This window comes from Rhipicephalus microplus, chromosome X, assembly GCF_043290135.1.
Source record: "Rhipicephalus microplus isolate Deutch F79 chromosome X, USDA_Rmic, whole genome shotgun sequence".
NCBI classification, from domain to species: Eukaryota; Metazoa; Arthropoda; class Arachnida; order Ixodida; family Ixodidae; genus Rhipicephalus; species Rhipicephalus microplus.
The window spans coordinates 187,276,565-187,300,209 of NC_134710.1; the positions used below are offsets into that span (position 1 = coordinate 187,276,565).

At 44.3% G+C, this 23,645-nt stretch overlaps 1 protein-coding gene across 1 annotated transcript in view; it reads right to left on the reverse strand.

The window, feature by feature from the left end:
• Nucleotides 1-16,263, reverse strand: part of LOC119177294 (DNA topoisomerase I, mitochondrial) — a 144,296-nt gene extending 128,033 nt beyond the window's left edge. The window contains exons 1-2 of the mRNA XM_075878362.1: nt 16,106-16,263; nt 15,563-15,605 (exon numbers count right to left, since the gene is read on the reverse strand). Coding sequence (XP_075734477.1) covers nt 15,563-15,605; nt 16,106-16,153 — 91 coding nt within the window. The 5' untranslated portion in view covers nt 16,154-16,263. The remainder of the gene's footprint in view (nt 1-15,562; nt 15,606-16,105) is intronic.
• Nucleotides 16,264-23,645: the final 7,382 nt, after the last annotated feature.

Below are 23,645 nucleotides of genomic sequence, written 5' to 3' on the forward strand. Positions count from 1 at the left end.
GGTTTAACGTCCCAAAACCACTATATGATTATGAGAGACGCCGTAGTGGAGGGCTCCGGAAATTTAGAACACCTGGGGTTCTTTAACGTGCACCCAAATCTGAGCACACGGGCCTACAACATTTCAGCCTCCATCGGAAATACTGAGCCATGAAGAAGCACTTCCTTCAACATTGAAACGGCAAGCTACTTATATCTACCGCTTACCACTGGCGATGTGCATCTCGGGGGAACTCTAGCGTTTTCAGCATTACCAGCAAGATGGCGCAATGAATTCGCGTCGCCAGATTGTCATGATGCGGCGGTGCGCACTCTCATCTCTCACGCGTACTTTGCCCTGCGGAGAGGGGGGATGAGCGCTCACAAGTGAGTGCGCTTGTCTCCCCGTGGGAAGAATCGTACGCCTTGGGCTTTCACCGGAACGATTCTGTTGTAGTTACCGGATGCACAAAGGTCACAGCACTCGCTGCACAGTCTCCGTTTGCAAAAAGGGCGACCTTTGCAGACAAGGTGAAGTAACGATTGAGACACTTATTCGCATTTATCTGTACCTGTCAGTACGCTTTGTTTGTCATATGTGCGTGAGCAACGCGGGCCACATTTCGATCTGCTTGCCATCCTTCGCGTGATATTCTAATTTGTTGCTATTGCATTCACTGCTTTACGGCAAAGCTGTGACTTTTTTCAAGCAAAACCTAAACTACAAGCGTGTAGAACCACAGAATATAGATAAGGCACATACAATGCAGTTGCATTGACATCAGTGCATACACCACCTTTCATTGTTGCTAAGGGAGAGCAGTGAATTTTAGAAGTCAAATATGAATCGAACACTACTGAAATAGTAAGACAACCACTTTCAGAACAGCTTCTAACTATTAAAAGGTTTGAATTGTAGCCCATAAGAGGTCTATTCAAAAAGAAAGCAAACATTTAATAAAGCTTGCCAACTGCTTAAAAGTGCACGCTGTAAAAGCTGAGGACACCTGCTGACAGGTTTAGACAGCAAAGTGCTACTCCTCAAGTTTCTCTCCAATCATCCGGCAAACTATAGTCACTGAAGTGCACATGTCAGTGACGCACATACCAAAGCCACTTCGGCACAGCTTCTGGAAATGCTGAAATCTCACTTTGGAGCAGTTTCCAAGCAAACTTTTTCTTTTTCGAACACAAATATTGCTCTCCAAGCTTGATCAGTTCTTCGAAATGTTCAACGAAATTGATATGTGCACACAAACATGCATGCCTATTTAGAAATTCCTAAAAGGTGAAAGTATGTTGCTGGGTACCACCTTTCTGCAGACAGACAGCCTGAAGTTTCTTTGAAGCTGTGACCTCAGACCACCCAGCATTTTCCCAGAATTCACCTCATTGCATGAACAAATATGACTTTCCCCGATGTTTCAGCTACAGCCCTGGAAGCACGAGCAGGTTAATATCCAAATAGACTATTCTGATCATGCTTGTACTTTCAGAAAAATTTAGGGCTTCGCTGCGTGGTGATGTGCCTGTGCTTTATGGAGAGAATCGTGAGGGTCTGAGTTCATGGATGGTTAATAAAATACAGGATTTCGAAATTGATTCTTTGAGCTCCGTGAAATTTGTGGTAATGTGAGGCTTGGTATGTAACTTCTGCAAGTGTTCAAACAATAACTGTTGCTGCTGTTGAAAAGGACGAGGTGAAACATTTGGCACCGTATACATAGAGCTGCTGTTCAGCGTGCAAGAGTCCAGTGTTGGTCAAGCGGCAAGGAGACCTCGGTGCCTGGCAGCTGCCTCTGCTCGCTTCGTGACCCACACTTGGGTTTCTGGGTTGGAGCTGAGCAGCGTGGTCTTCCACTGCTAAGGGGCAGTGCAGTGACAGAAGCAACATTCTGCTTTTTGGAGCAGATTCTGGAGCTTAAAAAAAAATGATGCTTTGAAGCAGCCTTGTGTGTTTCCAGATCAGAAAAAATGCTAATTAGGAGCATATTGGTGTTTTCAGAGCAGGTGTTTTCAGAGCAGATGGCAAAATATTCCTAACAAACCCGGAGTCCAACGCTTCATATAGAAATGTCATATTAATACTTAAACATTTTTTGCATGTACAACAATCAGAACTAATGCAAGAAATAAATGATCAAGCAGATGGGTGGCCATTGAACACAGGTGAGCTATATATATTTAAAATGCCTGTACTTGTGGAATAAATTACATAAAAAGTAGTAAAGATGAGTAGCAAATTATAGAACTAGGCACAATCACCTATTATATAGCCAAAGCAGAAATTTAAAATTGGTTCAAGATCATAAAATGTGTAATTCCCACATGTTCAAAAAGTAGCTACACGAGCATCAAATATTAAAAGAAAGCTATTTACATGAAATGCCAGTTCTTGAGGCATAAATGAGATCAAATCTGATATAATAATAAATGTAATCAGTCACATCAGTCGTCACAGCAGACATTAGTACGCACTATGATATCACAAACTATCATCACACACACAATTCACCAAAATAATCTGCTTGTTAGGTCCAAATATAGAGGTGAATATATAGTGCCAGAACTTGTGCCTTGCCAAAAAGCTAGTGTGCAGCTAGTATGCAGTTAATAGTAAGCAAGCTGCATACTAGCATTCTGGGATGATAGTACAGTAGACTCTCAGTAAATGTAAATCTTTTCAACGGAACTGCTACTTAGAACTACCTCTAATACCTGTGTCGCACGGACACGTTTGAAAGGCCATTGAGTCGATGGCCATCGAAACGCTATAACTCTATCGAGCTCGACGGAGTTGTCGCGCTGACACACGGCAGTTTTCAATTGTCGTTGAGTGATTCAGGTGTTTCCCACGATAATTTCATGGCACTGCAAGTTTTTATTTTCGTTTTTATGTCAGCGTAAATGAAATCATATAAATCTACTTAAAAGCACACTTATGCTCGTTTGTGTTTAAACATGCAAATAAATGTTTATAGCGCGTTTGAATGCATAATTATTTTTAGTCATTGAGCAGCGAAACTGTTGCAATGCTATAACCGCTTTATTTGCTGTTCTGCGGTTGTGTTGACATGTTTACACATGTGGGAGTGCACTGTGACAGCTGGCTGTTACGACTACGTGCTTGTGTGCAGCAGTCATGAACCGCGAAACAGATGACAAGGCCGCTATCGTGTTCTATACGAGCACAATTATACAGCTTGATGCTGTGATCGAAGCGACAAAAAAAGCTGACACCATCGAGGAAGAGCTGCTACTCGTGAACAATTTCCTGATGACAATGGATGTGGTGACAGAGCGAAGTGTGGACAGAGAAAGGTGGTCATTCACTCGGTCGACGAGGTGGTTCGAGGAGACCGTGCCACTGCTTGGCGAGAACTTCTTTAAGAGAGCGTTCCGCCGGGGACTTTTCTCTACATCGTCGAAACAGTCAGACCGCTGCTCGAGCGCCAAATGCGCGAAGCCATTACACTTAATAAACGCGTCGGCGATAACAAGGGCGGTTTGGGGCGAGTGTTGAGCTAGAGAAATTTATATATACAAAAACGAAAATAAAAACTTGCAGTGCCATGAAATTATCGCGGGAAACACCTGAATCACTCAACGACAATTGAAACTGACACAAATACTCTATTAAAAAAACTTAATACGTTCATACACACAACTTTCAATGCATACTCGTTAATTATTTCCTTTTCTAATCATGAGTACGGGCACACTAGAAACGAGAGGGCGCAATTACGCTGTTGCCGCTCTGTGTCCGTTGAACTTTCAATGGAGTTGTAAGGTGCTCCGTTGACTTGATGGGCCACTGACTCGATAGCCTTCGAAACCGCCCGTGTGGCAGCGCCTGCATACCCGTTGACTCAATGGACAATCGGTTCAACGGCCTTCAAAACGGCCGTGTGACGCGGGTATAACATAATTGGTTTCGTACCTGTACTTTGCAGCCTTACCAATCTCTTGGTAAATTAAGCATCTCTTAAAACGAAACACATTTTTACGGTCTCTTGAGGTTATGTTAAATGAGTGTCTACTGTATAGACAGCTTGTTTTTAGTTTTGTTTTGGTTCGTTAAACAATCACACAGTTCAAGTCCATTGTTTTTAATTTCCCAATACCATTTTGTAGCAGGTTCGAAGCAGTTAGTAAGAAATATAAGACTTTGGAGCATCACTTCCATCACTGAGATAGTGATATGTGCAAACTCAGGATTAAAAGTTGCAACATTTTAGGACAGCCCCAGATAATATGGTAAAGATTTGGGTCCTCTCTTTGGCAGAGTTTATAACAGCTGGAGTAAAAAGGACGTTGGGATGGTATTCGTTTGTAGCTGCCTCCAAATTACATAGTCTCTGTCACCTTTAGAGTAGTGTGTGCTCGGGGATAGATTAATCTGGCTAGAGGATAATGTTTGGTATCTCCTGGAATGTTACCATGTGGTCACTCGATAATGGCCTTGGGCTCTCAGCTGCGGTACCCGCATTCCTGGTCGATGAATGGCCCTCGGCACAAAGAATGAATGCTCGAGCCTGATTGTGGGCGGCCTCATCATCGGAAAGCAATGCACGGGTGGAGCCCAGATTATCTGTATGATGCAGTGATTAAGATTGCGTTTGAGGATTGAATTAGCTGCAGGAGATTCTGAGACACCAATGCTTTCTTGGAAAAATTCCACAGTATGCTATATCTAGTGGTATTGCTAATAAAGTGCAGTATTGTATGGTCAGGCATAACTTATAAATTAAGCACCCTTCATGAACATCTAAGGAAGCGTATCCCAGGAAATAGTACAATTTGTTTTTAAAACAAAAAATAACTAACAAAATATTCTATTCAAGCACAAACATGTATTGTTCAATGCAGTTATCTTACCGAGCTTAATAATGAAATACAGTATGGTCTAGTAGTAGCAAAAAAACTGTGCGCAGTATCCCTGTAGAGGTCAGTCAGTCAGGATTGTTTGGCAGAGTTGCACCTATAGCAACTACACTTCAACTGCATAGTACGAGTCAGTATGCTCCAATGATCACTCAATCTTAGTGGAAGCTTAAATACAGTTTGAAAACATGACCAGTCTTTTTTTTTTTTTTCTCCGAAAGACTGTCGAACGATATTTTGGAGCATGTTCAGAGCAAATTAGGAGATTTTTGCAAAAATGTCGCCGGATATAGCAGTTTCACCTCTTGGCACAGTTTGGTGCAATTGGCACAGCTATTCTGCTACTGACATGTGCACATTCTGCTTGCAAGATTAGTATCAAAGTGACAATGAAAGAGCTTGAATTGCAACGTATGTGTCAGAAACTGCTTATAACTTAGCGAACCTTGGCATGACAAACAAGATGTGGGTTTATGGCTAGGATGTTGAAACGAAGGCACTGTTGTCACAGTCTGGTAAATATCAAGGCAATGTTCCTGTTCTAGCATTTCACTCCTTTGCAGTTTTCATGTTGAAGGGTCCGTAAATACTCTTCGACTTATTACACACCCCCTAACACGCTCGTCAATTCGTAGAGTAGATCGCAGTGATCACATTTTTGCAACATTTCCACCTTCTGGTGTTTTTTAATGTGCACGGACATCTCGCATTACATGGGCCTCCAGCATTTCGCCCCCACAGAAATGCGAATGCGACAGCCAGATCGCACCAGTGACAGTGTCAGTAGCTGCACAATGTAAACAAAGTGCCACTGAAGTGGACAGATTAAAAATATTCAACAAAAAGCTTTCCTACCCCCCATAAATTATTTTTTAGCTTCATTAAACACATATGAGCCCCATGCATGCTGACAGCAATGTTAGAAACCCAGAACTTTACTTATTGAAACAAAGTATGGGATAAAGAAAAACATGTTGAAAGCTGGAAAGCAAGTTTGGATCTCAATACAAAAGGACACCTATTGTTGCAGCGTGTCTCAAGAAATGTGGCAAATTGTCAAGATATGGGGCCCCATACCAACCTTAAAATGATAAATGAACTTGAAAAGAAGCCTGAAAATAATTTTGGATACTACATTGCACTTGCTAATGAAACATATCACAAACCGTATCAAGTTTAGTGGAGAGCAGCAAGTGCCAGCCAGTGTCAAAGGAATGGTCTACCATTAAAAGATGCACTCGAAGTTCTGCACTACTATTAAAATTTTAACCTGTTCCTAGTAGGTGTTTTAGGATACTTACAACCACTATACTTTTTTTTTTAATCCTTTGCTCCCGAGTGTCGCCATTTCGTGAAGCAAGTCGCGAAATTTGTGCTACATTTAAAGGGACACTAAAGTCAAATAAATAACAATTTACGTGTGTGAAAGCTTAATGTGTGATGTCTAAAACAACAATATTAAAAACAGTTCTCTACTTATAAAAAAATTAAGGTAAATGCAAGAGAACCCACGCGCTGCAGTAGGACTTTAGCAAAATGATCCCGATAATGTCAAAGTTACAACCTACAAATAATCACTAGTAATCGAACTAGCTCACTAGTAATTGAGCTAAAATAAAGAACCTTCCATGCATCAAGAGACATAGTAAAATGCTGTTTGTTCGTTTATGTTTGATTCATGAAAAAAAAAAGAACCTCCGAACGTTACTATGGGGAATTGCACGAGTGGTTCAAGGGTCATTATACACCAACTGTCCCAACCAGGGTGCTTCGCCAAAAATCATAGTCTGTCAAATAGTTTGAGAAAATTACACACATACAGACATTAGTTCCAAAGTATTTGCCAAGATATTTTGAGCGGCAAAAGCTTTTTGCGCCCATGAGCACCACTTAAAATTAACAAAATGATGAAAAACCAGGTACGAAAAAAATTTCCTATAAATTGCCCGTTTCGTACATGCTTGTAATATAAGACAGTTCCTGATTAGAGCTTGAAAATTTTCATTCTTTAGGGCATACTTAAATCTGGGCAAATTGTAGTGTTTCCAAGAATTTTCCGTATAAAGTATGACCATCAATACAATGCAAAAATTACTTTTATCAAACTCACTGTAAAATGTGCTATTTACAAATATTTTTGTTTTCAAACGCTTTAAAATAAAATCCTGAACTTGGCAAAAACGCCATTTTGGTCTAAGTTGAGACATCTGTAGCACACTAATGTGGTCCAAGGAAAAATCAGGAGGAAGGCGCATACGATTGAGAATCATAGCGACTTTGTTCACAGAAAGTTTATTCAATGTCATTTTTGCTTTAGAGGAGAAAAACATTTTTGGAGTTTAGTTTCACCATTGCATTGTTTTGCCATGAGGGCAATACAAGCCAACTGAGTTCGCTGCATTAAAGAGTGGTAGTGCATTTACAACACACGGTTCAAAACCCTTCTTAGTACTCTATTTTGTATACCACATATCGAGGTGATAATAAACAGAAGTAAAGGTATAATAATGTGAATAAATTAATTATTTGCCACCATGCTACCAATAATGAATGGTGTTACCGTTATTGTATGTGGCTATGAGAACCCACTGGCGTCAGAATGCATGTCGGAACGTCCATATATATCGTAGGGAAGGAGGCTTGAGCACGGTTCTTTAGAGCTGATCCATGCCAAAGTTCATCAACGGGGCATGATGTGACCACGCCCTGCGCATTCACACCTACAATATGTCGTCCGCTGCACTTTGACAGAGTAAGCCAAGCTGTTTTTCACGGCTTGGTAAGGGTGGTTCCAGGCAGCAGATTTTGGTTGAAGTAAGACTTGTCAGTCTGGTAACATGTATTGTTTTCCAACTGTTATCAGATAACATCAGACTTTTATGGCGTAGCTATCGGCCACAGGCTGCACTGTGGCCGATAGCTACAATCAGTAACACGATTCATTATTGGGAGCAAAGTGGCATATAATTCATTCACATTGTCACATCTTTACCTCTGCTTATCACTTCGATGTGTAGCATACAAAATAGAGTACTAACACGAGGACTTTGAACCATGTGTTGTAAAAACACTACCGCTCTTTTTTATGCAGCGAACTTAGTTGGCTTGTACTGGCCTCAAAACAAATAAATGCAATGGCGGGACTAAACTTCAGAAATGTTTTTAACGTGAGAGCATTAAAGAGCTCGTTTCACAAAACTTCTGGCGTCTATGTCGGTGGTTGTGAGCAAAAAATCATCTTATGCGTGACCAAAAAATCGAGAACGATACAAATAAAACAAACAAATCATAAAAAATCCTGGAGTAGAATGGGGGCCGAACCAGGGTTGTTTGGCTCCAAGTGGGGATCAAACCCGGGTTGTTTGCGTGGCAAGCGGATGTTCTACCACACAGCCATGTCTCCGCTTGTGAAAACGGTGAAAAAAAGCTTCCCCTGCTTCATAATGCAGTGAAAAGTAGCTTTCATGCTCCACAAACAATGCATCCTGTATACATTCTTCACAATGCAACATGAAATATTACAGTAATAATGCTTGCTACAAGCATCCGTTGCCAACGGGTGTCAGAATATGCGATTATTATAATGGCTCCGTGGCTGAAAGCCCGTACCCCACTACAAAGGCACACACGCTACTGCGCCTATTCCCTTAAGGCCACGTAGTGGGTGCATTGCAAATTCGAAAAGGTTTCATGCATTAAGTGTTTAAAGTACGCATTGGAACAGGATGTCGTTATCACGTTCAACTCCTAAAGGGGATGCTTTGAGGTCCCATAATTTTTTTTCCCCACTAAAACAAAAATGACTTCGATTAAACTTCGATTAAAAAAAACAAGTACTGAAAGATTTATAGGGAATTTTTTTAGTACCTGGTTTTCTACCATTTCATGAACATTATATGGTGGTAATGGGCGCGAGGCATTCTTGCCAATCAGAATATTTTGAGAAAATACTTTAGAACTAATGTCTATATGTGTGTATTTTTCTCACTATTTGATAGAAATTGGATTTTGGCGAGCACCCAAGTTGGGAAAGTTGGCGAGAAATGACCCTCAAAAGTTCCAATTTTAGCCTGGCTAAACTGGACAGGTCGTGCCATCTAGCGCAGCCCAGTTGAACAAATCACATATGCCATTTTGGAGCCAATAGCAGGAAATTGTTCAATGGCCGTTGTTACTGTAGTGGCTCCCGCTGCTTTCGTTCTGCTGCTACTAGTGTCGGCGACCACACATTTAAAAACGAGCAACGTTGTGCACGGCATCAGTGACGCGGACATTCTGCTTGAGGCAAGTAATTTGAAGTGTGCTAAGCCAACGCGGACCACTAAAACACAATTTTATTTCAAAATAAGTCAATACTACTTTTGTGTCAATACTTTTGACACAAAAGTAATACTACGAGGTGTCTGGACCGCTATTTCAACAATCAATGTCGACTTAATAGTTGCCTTTAGTTTTCTTTTAATGTTGGCCGTACTCTCGATGAATGTAGCTTTCAACATGAAAAATTTAGTGCAGTCTCTTCAAAGGTATTTTATGCTACAAACGATTGTTTTGTGGCTGATGGTGGGGAACGTGAAGCACGAGAAACAGCTTTCACTTCTTTCTTTCTTGCCAGAGTCTTGTCGCATTTTTTTTCTTTCTTGCCCACAATGATTTTTTTTCATTTGGTGTGCACATACCCATCAAGTGGCACATGCAATGTTATGTAGTTTTGAAGAACGTTTTTGGTTGCAAGGTCCACATTTCTGCGGCATATGGAGAATTTGACATACACAGGGTGCAACAGATCAGCTAAGATCAAATAGAATTTGGAGTAATTTATGCAGCAGAAAAATATTACTTTATGCAACTAAAATCTAAACTCTGAGCAGGTTATGGGAAAAAAAAGTTTTTTTCTATTATGAAAGCCCAAATTTGAAAGCAGTATAAAAAGAAGGCTGATCCATATAGATCCACATTTAAATAAAGGGTCATTCCACGCCAGACGTCCCAACCATGTTGGCAACCATCTATAATGTCTTCGAAAAACTTGCATTAAAAACAGTGAACTCCCAGAATACTTTGGAGAGAATGTGGCTGCCTACAGAACTTCCCAGAAGGTTGTCTGGGTGTTGTTTCTGAAAAAATTATATAAAGTACTGCTCCTTTTTATACAAAATTTGGTCTACATGTTAAGTAAAGGCTTTTGTGTAAGGAGTTTGAAGCTCAATAATATTAGTGCAACTTTTCTGGCACATATGCCTCCAAAAATTTAGCCAATGTATGTTATGTTCATATTTTTTCTATTACAATAAAGCACTTTGTATGAATATCTGTGTAGTGAATACTTACTCCACAAAAGGCTTATTTCGAGGAAAATATATTTTTATACCTCTCAAGCTAATGAACCTTGTGAGGAAAATTCACAAATTTCACAAAATTGTCATTTTTATCCAAACTGAGATGCTATTTGCACCATGCAGAGGTCCAATTAAAAATCAACTTTATACTTAAATCAAAAGCAAATAAGCAGTTCTTTCTATATAAAAAATATTATAATTACATTTTTTTGTTTTATGGAAGGAAGTATTAACTTTCCCACTGCAGTCTATACAGCAGCCTGCCAAACAGAATGAAGTGGGGACGATATATTTTATACAGCCACAAAAAGTTCACGAAGTGCTCACCCCTGCTGGAATCTTCATAATGCATAGCACTATTCTCTTAAGAGACGAAAGAAAACAAGAACATTTGTATCACATTCTATCTTCACTATTTTTGTTTAGTAGAAAACATTCTGTATGTCACGAAACCACAACAGCACATAAGGGCCTAAATGCGTTAAGGAACTATATTAACTGCTGTAGCCCAAGTAGCGGCGTGGCCTTCACAGGATCAAGTTGCAAGACATGCCTCAATTAAGGAGCTCCAGATAAGCTTGATCAGCTGAAACGGTCAAGTGTGCACCCAATGCATAACACAAGCGTTTCCCTATTTAGCCAAAACTGGTATCAGACCTGCTACTCTGATCTCACTAACACAGGCTTGGAAGCGGACTTCAGTGATTAGGAGCAGTGCAGGGAGCAGGAATAATGTCATTTTGGAGCAGCTTTGGAGCAGTAAATGGGGAGTTTTGGAGCAGGTTCCGAGCACCAAAAGATGTGCTTTGGAGCAATGCAAGTTATTTTCGGTGCAGCATCTGGGGTCAAACATCACCATTAACCAAAATTATTTCAGGTAAACAAAAAAAAATTAATGCTTTTCATTAAACGTTCATTACTACTGAGCTGACCAGACTTGTCACCCACAAATATGTGTGTGCGAGTTATCATTAAGCATCATAGCTAACAGAGAAATAACTCTGAGAAAACAAGGGATAAGTGATGCTTAGCTCTTGTTTTCATGAACACTAGATAATGGTGGCACAGTTCACTTGCAGGAAGTTTGTAATGCCCACACTAATTAAACAGGCTACCCTGCTTATCTGTGCTCAGTCTGGAGCGGAGTCGGGACAAGCAATTCACACATCAAATTCCCGCACACGGCACAGCAAGCCACTGCACTGACAGCGGTGACTGCATTGGCAGCATAGGAGACACAGTGCACATAACAAACCAGGAAATGATGGAGTCCACGCAACCGCTCCGCGGTTCAATGAAACCGACAGTTGTCGCTTAGTATAAGATCGCAGCAGAGAGGTGCACATATGTATCCCAAAAAGCCTATAGCGTCCATTCTATCTCAGTCGCTGTGTATTCAGGGAGCTGCAATAGTTTTGAAATTCTCCTCGGCATCGCCAATGCACGCCATCAGATGACTGTGCGAGAATGCCAGTCCAGTATCTTTTCTGCACTTTGGCAAAGCAAGAAATGACTTTCTGATGGGTACTTTAGGCCCCATCTGCTGTGGTACTTTCTTTTATTATTTTTCAATTTGTGGCAATAGCGCACATCAGGAGATGAACATTCATACTAGTAAACACACACTGCCATTTAGTGCATTATCATGCCACATTCACGGCAGGTACAAATTATCAAGATTTCACCGTTACTCGTGCTGGTGCACCACTTTTGCAGAGAAACCACGGTGATAACAGCACTGAGGCGAGCACTAACGAGTCCCATAATTACATGATTGAACTACATTGGATACGGATGCGGCCGTATCCTTTGTGTAGCCAATGTTGTGTTGCTCGGTCAACAAGAATAATCGGCTAGATTTTACGGCTTACCCTTACAATCGACAATTACAGTGGAACTTGCTGTCTATGCGCAGCTGGTCAGACTGGCACACAATAGCACAGCACTTCCACCCTTGCCAACATGACACCGCCACTGGACTACAGCAATGAATGCACCAGCACTGAAAGGCCAGCAAGCGACATTCTTGCGGTGTGACACATGGCATACACAGAAACTAACGCAGCTTGACCACTGAAATGTGCACTGCTGCCAAACTATTCACTTTCAGCTTTTTTTTTTCCCTCTTGCAAAGTTGGTGTTCATATTGTGCACTTCTAGGGGGCTAAGCAAAAATAATACAAAGTTGAAGTATGATTTCACCATCCTGAAAACAGCACTCTTACCACAAGAGGACACTTGGCAAATCAAAAAAAGGCGTGAAAAGAAAATGCAGGTGGAAACGCCACCTTGATTCCTCGACCTAACACCATGACATCATAGATTTTGAAGAAGTCTACTGGGCCCTACGCAGATTTTAAATGTCATCTGTGGCAGGGCAGTAACCAGGAATTTTTTTTCGTGGCGAGTTTTTGTGTAGAAAGCTAACTTGGCAACAAGTGGTCGATGTGAAGGCATGGAAACACTTTAATATCAATCGAAAGCTAAAGCATTAAAAAATGTCGAGGGGTGTCGGAACACCCTCAACCCCCCCTGGTTACGGCCCTGATTTGGGGTGCCATAGATCTACCATACGAAGTGTCAAAAAGTTTCGTTGAGCCAATGTTGAGAAAATACGAAAAATGCATTTTGAAATTTTAGACGCCACGTGCAAATTTCAGCGTGAAATCTAAAATAGAACTTCGGCATTGACCTTCTTTGCTTATACTGAACTTATGATCGTGAAACTTCTGGCTTTAATGTTCTCAGAGTAGAGTTCATCAATGTAACCCAAGTCATTGTTTTCCTTTCGTGTCTCAATGTAGTCCATAGAGCCTCTGAGCTCAACATGCGACACTGCTGCATAAGTACAGACAAGGAACAAATAACTGGGACGGCCAGAAGCAATCACTTCATATAAAGATTCTCAGTTTCTGACACATACAAATTCTTTAACACATATCTGCCAATAACATTTGTCCCATGTCCGTTCCTGTACTGCAGTTGCTTACATTATAAATTTAGTCAAAGCCAGTTCCTAGATCTATTCACAATTATTTTGCCCGTCTCACTATTCCAAAAGATTAAAACACAAGTTCAGTATGAACGTTTAATGAACTAAGTAATTTGACATTAGGTCTGCTTTTTAACTGAATTCCAAACAAATACTCAGAAGCTTGTGCATGCACAACACACAACATGCATGACCAACATTGTGAGAGTCATAAGTAAGATAGAATGATATGGGTTATAAATATATTGTGCTTTAATATGACATTAACTGACAATATACACAAATGCAGCTGTGCGACCTTGTGTGCTATTCTAATGATACCATAAGGCCTATAAAATAAAAAAAATTCTTTTCGCGTGCACACGAATCTCCGGGTAGCATACAATTGAAGCAAAGTAGTTCACAACTGCATGAAGAGCAAGAAAGTTTTCTATTCCAGTTGCTGACACAATGAATCAAAGCGTGAGCAGCCATGTTTCCTGCAGCAGTTTGGCCGATATTTTTTGCTGAACTGCCTTCAGAGTTGATAACCACAGAAGTGACCTTACAGCAAAAAGCCTTTAGGTTACTGCCACACTACAAGAAAAAATACAAGCATCTTCAATGTAGTGCTAGAGCCTACTGCCTTTCTATTGCACGACTCGCTACCTTGAACAGTGATTTGTTACAATTTCTGGCTTAAGCAATACCATATTCAACAACTTAATCAGATTAAATGGAGTATTCAATTCGTACATAAAAAGTGAGAATGTTTTCACATGCCAATTGGTAATAGCTTATAATATAACTATTTCTAGCATAGTACAATAACTGTGAAATAACCCAAATGAACAGAGCTATTAACCACAGTATCTATTACAATAACTAGCATGCAATGAGCATGCTTGGAGCACTACTTGAGTACATACACACACACTTTGCAAATAACCTAAATGACATATATGTGTACCTGAAGCCTCAAATAACAGCCTTCCTACTCAAGCTTGCTTAAGTTCTATTTGCACATCTATAATGTCATGAATAAGGAGTTCACCTGTTTCTTTTTTTAATGAAAAAAAAAAAAACAACCTAAGGCACACAGGTGAAATCACTGAACAATACTCTGTATTACTGAGCAAGTATTGCAGCGCTTTTTCCAATGTGCAATGACCCACTCATTCAGCGCTGCGTAACTAACACACATGAGCAATCAACTTTTCCACCAGCCGCAGATAAACCCGCTGGATGCACATGGGCAACTAGGTGATTACATTTCCCAGATGAATATGTTACAGCCGCGTAGAACAGCTGCTGAGTAACACATCGGCATTAATTGTTTAACACAAAGATTTGCATCACTTTTGTGTCCACCAAATACTTTCTCAAACCTCCCAGCAAGGTTCACGTGGTCCCATAAAGGCTATAACGGCGCCAGCGCAACTGTTGGTCGCGCGGACAATATCCAGAAAACCACGTAAAAAAGGAGATAGCGGGAGCTCGAAAATGCGTCATGCATAATTATTTCAATGTGAAATTCCGGCACATCGCCCAAGTCTCGTCGTACAGATTACCACATCAAGCAATAGAAATGCTACAAAAGAAGGCGATAAACTCATGCGGAAGCAAGCGCACTCGAAAGCTGTGCCTTGGCGTCACGTAACGGGGAAAGCAGACGATGAAGAAAACAGCCAGTGCGTGTGGAGGGGGAAAACGGCGAAATAAAGGTTGCCGGGCCGTCACAGCATTGAGCCAGGCAATCATCAAATTTTAAGCTGAACATCAAAACTGTAAAGGTACCGCGCTAAGTTACACGGAGCCCAAAACCTGCCAACTACTGCGCTGCGACAAATTCTCTCCCCCTCGCCGACCTCGGTCACGGCGCAACGCGCAGCGCCGGCGTCAACGGCGAAGTTTCCGGAGGTATAAACCAATTGACGTGAGAAGTCCCTAGGTGGAAATCCTTTACCAACGCCGAGTTTTCGCTAATTGTGCGCCGATTTGAAAACGCGGTACGCAGCGGCCGCTCAACGGCACAGACTCATTTTCAGCAGCATAAAGACCAGAAGTCGCCAACAATCGTGATAGTGAAAACTTTTACCTGTTCACTCCATACTCTTCTAAATATACAATGTTACAGAAAATTTAAACAGCTGCTCTGCGACGTACGCAAGACGATGGCCAGAACCCCACGCCGGACGGCAAGGAAAATAAATTCAGTAGCGCCGATAAAAAGAGAAGTTATTTTCCGTTCGTTTGACATTTCACGACTAAGGTGAATACGGGTTACGCAGACGTTCACAAGATGTTTTCACGGCGCAATGAACCCGATACTGCCGTAAGCAGCACGAGGCATCAGCGAGGCCAAAGCTCTCCCCCAATCCAGACCGTACCATGAGAGACGGTGCCGCAATCCCCGTGGCTTCCGCTTGGTGACTGCGAAGAAAAAAGAAAAAGAAACGGGGTTAAGTTTTACGCGGACGGGATCCACACAAAAAACGCTTACACGATTCAACAGGGAAGCCGCGTAGGCAGCAGTGGCCTCAGTGCGAATGGCTGCTTTAAATTCGAACTGTAAAGCTCAACAAGACAAAAGCACCGGTCGTTACACCGCGCCGCGCTCTGAAATGGATCGCTGCGATCGAAACTCATCAGAAAACAATATTCTCCATATAAAGCCCACCGTTTATTAAGACAAGCTTCGGCTGCTTTGAAAAACATTGACGCGATCAGGCAAACGCCAATACACAGCATTTCTGAGCCCTACTGGCACCGCCACCTCTGGACTTAGAATATTCGTCGCCATTGCGACTTAGAAAATGCGGCTGGCTGTGCCTAAGCGGCCTCATCAGACTGGAAGCCACGAAGTTTGCTTTAAGGATAAGAAGTGCTACATTTCGAGCTCAGCATTCCGTCTACAATTATAATTAACTTACCTTGAACCCTGCCGCAGAGCTGCCTTCGAGAGAATTCATCTCCAACATGATCGGATCCAGATCACATCAACTATGGCGACAAAGAATCCACAGCGGCAACTACGTTTTGAAGACTAAGTCCACCAATGAAGTTACGCGCGTGCGCGAGTGCGCTGGCACCTGACTGCCAGCCAATTGCTTCATCCCTAGCAATTTCTTGCACGCAAACGCGTCACAAGCAGCGCCCTCTTTTCTGACAACAAAGTTCTGCAAGTCGCCGCATAGTTTTTGGCGCTACTAGGCAAAAAAAATAACGAACGTTCTGATTATTGTTAGCGACGCACACATGAAGTTATCTTACGATTTTTTCTTATATTTTTAACTGAAGTTAAGAAAAAAATGTAGCCGCTATAAATGTATAAGGTACTGTCAAAACAGCGTACTTTTCTTGCTGACCTTACGACGTCTCACCGGACCCGAGCAGCTTGGGTACTTTAACTTTTTGGTTCTAGATGCGGCTGGCCAACATAAGAAAGCGGGGAGAATGCAAAAACAACGCGGGAACCCGAATTGGATTGCATAAACTTTTATTTTGTCCTCCAAAACACAGATCACTGTGTTGCGGGCAGCTCCCACGTGGGGACTGAGATGCCAAGCTCCTCAGCCGCCTCGCGGGCTTGGTGGACAGCCCAGAGCTGATCTGCCAAGGACGAGCTGCGGCTTGCCGCCTCCCATCTGGCAGAGGTGATTTGCGATAAATGAGCGAATTTGGTGCACTGCCAGAGCATGTGTTCTAATGAAGCTATTTCCCCACAATGTGGACAAAGATTACTTGGGTATAGGTCAGGGTACATGATGTGTAACATTTTCAAAGTAGGGTACATCCGCGTTTGCAAAAGCCTTAATGTAAGTGCTTGGGGCCGGGTTAGATTTTTGTGAGGTGGAGGGAAAATCCTTCTAGACAGGTAGAAATGTTTAGTGAGCTCGTTATATGTTGTAAGAATTTCCCGGTTATCCCCTTCACCGGTAGAACGCATCCCCGGGGAGGCGCGGTTGGAGAGTTCTCGCACCGCCTCGTGTGCTGCTTCGTTGAGATTGGGAGGGGAATCGTTGATTTGTCCAAGGTGAGCTGGGAACCAACTCAGAAGATGATGTGTTATGTTCTTGCCTTGCAGTATTTTCAGCGTTTGTTCACAGACCGTCCCCTTGGCGAACGCCCGTAGTGCTGCCATGGAATCACTGTAGACGACTTCAATGTTATCCATCTTGAGTGCTAAGGCGATGGCCACTTGTTCCGCAATGATTGGGTCTTTCGTCCTGACCGTCGCTGAGTTGACGACATGGCCAGCCCCATCGACTACCACTGCCACAAACGCTCTCCCATTGGCGTAGGAAGCCGCGTCAACAAATGCGACCCCTCGTTCCTCGTTTGAGACTTGACGAGGTATAGTCCTGGCCCTCGCTACTCTTCTTCTGACGTTGTGTTCTGGATGCATGTTTCTCGGTATAGGAGATACCGTGATAGTCTCTCTGATGTTGTCAGGGATATCATTGTAATTGCGTTTGATTGCTATTGGGTGTTGGCCCAGCTCCTGCAGGATCATTCTCCCCGACCTTGTAGTAGATAACCTTGCAAACTGTGCTCTCTCTTGGGCTTCTGCTATTTCTTCGAGCGTGTTGTGTATGCCAAGCTCAAGCAGACGCTCGGTGCTGGTATGTATGGGTAGGCCCAGGACCTTCTTGATAACTTTCCTGAGGAGCACATTCAGTGTCTCGGACTCTTCTCTTGACCAGTTGTGCATTGCTGCCTCGTATGTGAAGTGACTTAGAACAAACGCATGCATCAACCTGATGAGGTTGTCTTCCTTGATCCCATTTCTTTTGTTGGCCACTCTGCGTATGAGGTGCACCGCACTGTCTGTTTTCCGAGTTAACTTGGCTATAGATTTGCTGTTGGCGCCGGTAGACTCTAGCAGCATTCCCAGGACTTTGATGGAGTCGACCCTCTGGATGGCATCCCCTTGATTTGTACGGAGATGGATGTCTATCTGGTTTAACGGCTTCCATCCCCTGGGCTTCGGTCCCCGGCGTGCATTCCGATAAAGCAAAAGTTCTGACTTACTCGAGGAGCACTTGAGCCCGGAAGGGCGAAGGTAGTTTTCTACGGTGTCAATCGCCTCTTGCAGAGCGCTCTCAATCTGCCCCTCGCTTCCACCTGTGCACCAGATGGTAATGTCATGTGCGTAGATGCTGTGCTTCAATCCTTCAATGCTCGATAATTTCTTTGACAGTCCAATCATCGCAATGTTGATCAGCATTGGTGAAATCACTGCCCCTTGTGGCGTGCCCCTTGCTTCTAGTTCGATTGCTGCGGTCTCGATATCTGCAATCTTCATCACGGCTTTCCGATCTGTAAGAAAGGACCATACGTAGTCATAGAAGGCTTTCCCTAGACCAAGCTTGGAAATTGCTTCGAGTATGAATGAGTGGTGGATGTTGTCAAACGCTTTTTCTAGATCTAGGCACAGAATGGCTCTCACGTCTCTGGTTTCATTGTCAATGACCTGGTGTTTGATAAGCTTCAATGCATCTTGTGTGGATAGCCCTGCCCTGAATCCAACCATATTGTGTGTATATATGTTGTTATCTTCCAAGTACTTGTTTATCCTGTGCAGTAAGGCATGTTCTGCGACCTTGCCGATACATGATGTCAAGGATATTGGCCTCATGTTGTCCAAGTTAGGGGGCTTTCCTGGCTTAGGAATAAGGATCGTGCTGGCTAGCTTCCACTGCTCTGGCACCCTGCCTTCTTTCCATGCTGAATTGATCATATCCCTCAGGGTTTCAATTGAATCGTCATCAAGGTTACGCAGGGCCTTGTTTGATATACCGTCCGGGCCAGGGGCCGACCTGCCGTTGAGATCATGCAAGGCTCTTCTGATCTCCTCGATGTTAAAATCGCCCTCAAGACCTGGATTTGGCCTGCCCTGGTACTGTCTACTTGGTGGTGCCAATCCTCTTTCGATTGGGAGGTACTTATGCACGAGCTGCTGGACAACTTGCTGTTCTGTAGTGCGCCCTATCTCTTTATGCAAAATTCGAGCGATAACATGCTTTTGATTTGTTTTGGTGGTGTTTTCGTTGAGGAGATGCGTTAACATATTCCATGTCTTGCCATTGCGCATCTGACCATCGGCGGAGTTGCAGATTTCGTCCCATTGCTGCCTCGATAGTGCGCGACAATGTTCCTCGACTGATCTGTTTACCTCAGCTATCTTCTTCCTCAGTCTTCGGTTCAGGCGCTGACCCTTCCAACGGTTCAGTAGTGCTTGCTTTGCCTCAAGAAGATGAGCGAGCCGGCTATCCATTCTTTCAACCGGAAAATCTGTGGTAATGGTGGAGGAGACGGATTTGATGTCATCTTTAATCTGTTTGACCCACTGCTCCAAGCCTTGTCTGTGGCCACCTTGTTCCCTTTCCATCTTTATCTTCCTGAACTTATCCCAGTCTGTGAAGTGAAATTCTCTCTGCTTTTTACGCTCCACGGAGAAGGTAGTGGCAAGAATGCAGTGGTCACTCCCTAGGTCTACAGCAAGGTTCATCCACTGGGCCTTCTTGATGTTCCTTACAAATGTAAGGTCCGGGGTGGAATCCCTGCAGCAAGATGTACCAAGCCTTGTTGGTAGGCTGGGGTCTGTGATTAGGGTGAGATCAAGTTCACTGGCACTTTGCCAAAGTCGATTTCCTTTCCCAGTGTTGTACTTGTAACCCCATGTATGATGAGGGGCGTTGAAATCACCTGCTATGACGAGTGGACATTCCCCGGCGATATTAACAGCTTTCTTTAGAACCGTCTTGAACCCTTGCTTTTGTTCCTTTGGACTGCTGTATATATTAGGAATAAAAATGCTCTGACGGTTGCTGGTACCCGGCACGATCTCTACCAAGACGTGTTCCAACCGGCCTGCTTCTATCTTGAGGTGGTGGGTTACGTGCGTTAGTTTGTTGCATACGAAGGTGCAGACTCCCCTCCCTTCAGTATCCCCTATTACAGGCCGGAATCCAGGCAACGTTGCTTGCGGTGAAAGGGTCTCTTGTAATAATATAATATGAGGCTTTTCTTGGCTGCTCCTGATGTACTTCTGCAGGGTTGCCTTCTTTTTAAGGTAACCTCTACAGTTCCATTGCCAGATACGAAATGCTTCACGTAGCGCTGCCATCATGGTTACTACATGGGCGGCCAGAGCCTGATGCTGCACCTGTCGACAGGTTTGGTACCACTAGTATTGGTGGCCGAAGGGGTGAGCTTGGTGCATGAGGAGGCCTTGCTTTGTTGTGCAGATCTGCTTTGAGCTTTGTAATGCGCAAAGTCATATGCTCTTCCAGTGCCGCCACGCTTGATTGTAGCCTACCCATCTGCTCGCTAAGATTGGCTACTACTTTGCTGAGCGTGTCAAACACCTCTTTCATATCTGACATGGTCGTTTGGTTGGCTTCCACGTGTTCTGCCATGACTGCCCTCTTTTTCGCGGTTCTCGAGTCCCCCACGTTTTCAGCCACAGGGACATCAACTGGCTGAGGCATTGGCTGTGAAGATTGCGCGCTGGTTAGCTTAGTGAGAAGAATTTTTATTTCCTTTAACTCAGCTGATAGCCTCTCATTCGATTTTGTAAGTCTCGCGTTTTCTTGCTCTAGCTGTGCAATTCTATCATGCTCTGGCAGCTTACCTGTCATCACCTCTGCCCCGCCGTTGCGCACTCGCTCAGCCCAGCTGCCTTTCGAAGTAACTGCAGGCGTCCTCTCCGGGGGTGAAGCCGTGATCTTGAACTGAACGCCAGGCAGCTGGCCATTCGGGTGCCGCCCAGGCTGATCCCGACCCTGAAGGTGACCTTGAGAACTCGAGCGCCCCCGTGATTGGGAGCGGGCCTTGGGTCTAGGACCTCTTCTGGAACGCGACCTCCCCCTGGAGTGGGGCCGCCTTTCCTGTTCTTGTGTAGTCTGGATGCTCTGGGTTCCGTAGGCTGAAATAAGCTGCTTGTCATTGATGTCTGGACTCGATGTGATTGATGCGTCCCGGGCTTCTGCGGCTGCTCGCGATCTTTCCCAACGTCTGCGTCTGACGACGTATGGCACTAAAAACCTGTTCTTGCACTCCTTGTCTGCCGTGGGATGGTGACCGTCGCACAGCCTGCATCTTGGATTGCACTGGTGCAGGCTATCTGGGTTCTTGATCTCGCAGCCTCTGCAGATTGTTTCAGCTGGGTTCGGACAGACGTCAGACCGATGTCCCAGCTTTCCACAGACGTAACAAATATCGATGTTCTTGCGGTAAAGGGAGCACTGCAAAAGTGAAGGTCCATATCTCACGAATCTGGGCACCTTGTGTCCTTCGAACGCTATGATGATTGTCCCGGTGTCCTTGATTCTCTTCGCCTGCAGCGCGAGCGGGTTGTTCGCGCTCACAATCTTTCGGGTCAAAATGTCCTGAGTATCGCTTACGGGGATCCCGCGAATCACTCCTTTACAAGTGTCGTGGGGTGCCGCGGCGTACGCGCTAACCTCGAAAACTTTGCCTCCAATGTCAATTTGCTTGACCTTGAGGTATCTTGAAGCTCTGTCTTGGTGCGGAGTGCTTGCCACCATAATGTTCTGCTGCAAGTTGGAACAGATGATGTCCTGCATGGCCTCTTCCTCTTTGACGCCGGCCGCCAGTACTATCGCGTCTGCCACGGCTCCAGTGCCAATTCTCGAGATATTTAATCCTCCACGTGGTCGTAGCACAATTTTGCTGAAGTCCTTAGGTAGTGGCGGCAATGCGTCCAGCTCGCACGATTGTATGCTTGGTGTCATACCTACTACGACTGGCTCGAGCGTCTCCCGCAACGCCGGCCTCGGTCGAACCCTTGGCAGCAGGAACGCTAACCGCGGCTTGCTTATTCCTTGAGCGTCTCGTTTCGGCTTCCTTCCAACCCATTTCTTCCGTGCAATACTCTGGAGAGATGTCCTCTCCATCTACTTGGTATTCCACTCTCAGTTGCAGATACTGGAACGCGCAGAGCGTTGAGTCGCGTTGGCGCCGGGCCGGCGCATCGGCGACAATCGCCTCCTTGGTTAGGCCTAAATCCCCCGGTGGCGTTGCCGTGTAAAAATGTCCCAAAAAACGGTTTAAGAGTCCACTCACCGGCACAAAGGTGGTATCTGCTGATTTCTTGAGAACTTAGGCACACGATGAGAGTAAAAACTCGGCGACAAATTCGTGAATACCACAGGAAAGCATTCTTGAAAGCAGGAGCCGATCTTCGCGCGTCCGCACTGGTCGGCACCTAGAGCGTCTCCCCCGCGGGAACCCGAAGACTCCAGCACTAAAACTCATTTAGATGTGAAGCAGCTCTTTGACTCACGTGTGTAACACCGCACGTATGCGCATCCGTATGAACACGCCGCAACGTTTTTCTCGCCGCAAGTGTTCGAGCGGTGCCAACTAGGTCACGCCGCAGCGACGCGTTGACGTCACGCTCCCCTCACAGACACGCTTGTGTTCATCTTTCCGTCACCCGCAGCATGCTCGCTGCAGCACCCGCAGCTGCCGGCTCTTTCTCTCTTGCTTTACCTCTCCACCACCCAGTGCGCATTTCGATTGGAAACACTCTTTCGGCTCGTTTATCTGCGACGAAACTTATACGAAACCCCACCCGCCTCACGTGTCTTTGTGTTTCAAACAAACGTAAATCGAGGAAACTTTACACCGAGTTTCGCTTAAACCGTTCTTCCAGCCCCCGCGTCAATGCCCGTTTCAACCGGGTCAACGCCGTGCGCACCGCTGCTGCTTCGCATCCCATCAGGATGCGAAGCAGCATTCTCATTATTTTGGGGAGCACCCTGGCCGAAAAGGGTGGGTCCGCAGTGGCCTAGAATATTCTAGGCACTGTAGCAGAGGCACTGGCAGTGAACGTCTTAATTTTTAATGCACGCACTAGACCGACGGTGGATTAGACAATAGGTGTTGCTGGATTAGACGAGAGACGCACGGTCTCTCTTTTGCATACCTTGGGATAGTTACAGTATGTAACTTTTCTAAGAAGAACCTACACAGCATAATACCTTGCGGGTGATAAACTAGCAACACTGCAGGGTTGTTAAATACGACGCACGTAGCACCCACTGGTCAGAGCGCAGTGTCTGTCATGCTGAGTTTCATGTTGATGGACGTTGCGGTTCTGTGATGGCATAGGGCAAATGCACTGATGGAGCCCAATATATCCAGCATTGATACGTGCAAAACACTCGAATTTGAAAAGTACATTTTCAAGGTCCTTGAAAAATGGGACCATTTCAGTCCAAAGTCTACAGAGCGACCTCCTTTCTATTGTAGATTAGAATTGCTGCGGCAAATTTTCCATTTCAGGCACAACTCGCCGGCGTAAGTTTGACAGACAGAAAAACTTTATTAGCAAGTGTGCTGACTCCCCGGGGTCCCTGGCCCACCGCACGGTTCCACGCCACGTTTACACGGTCATGGTTCTTGCCGTGATGACATCGGCAGCCGTCAAGCTGTTTCGTC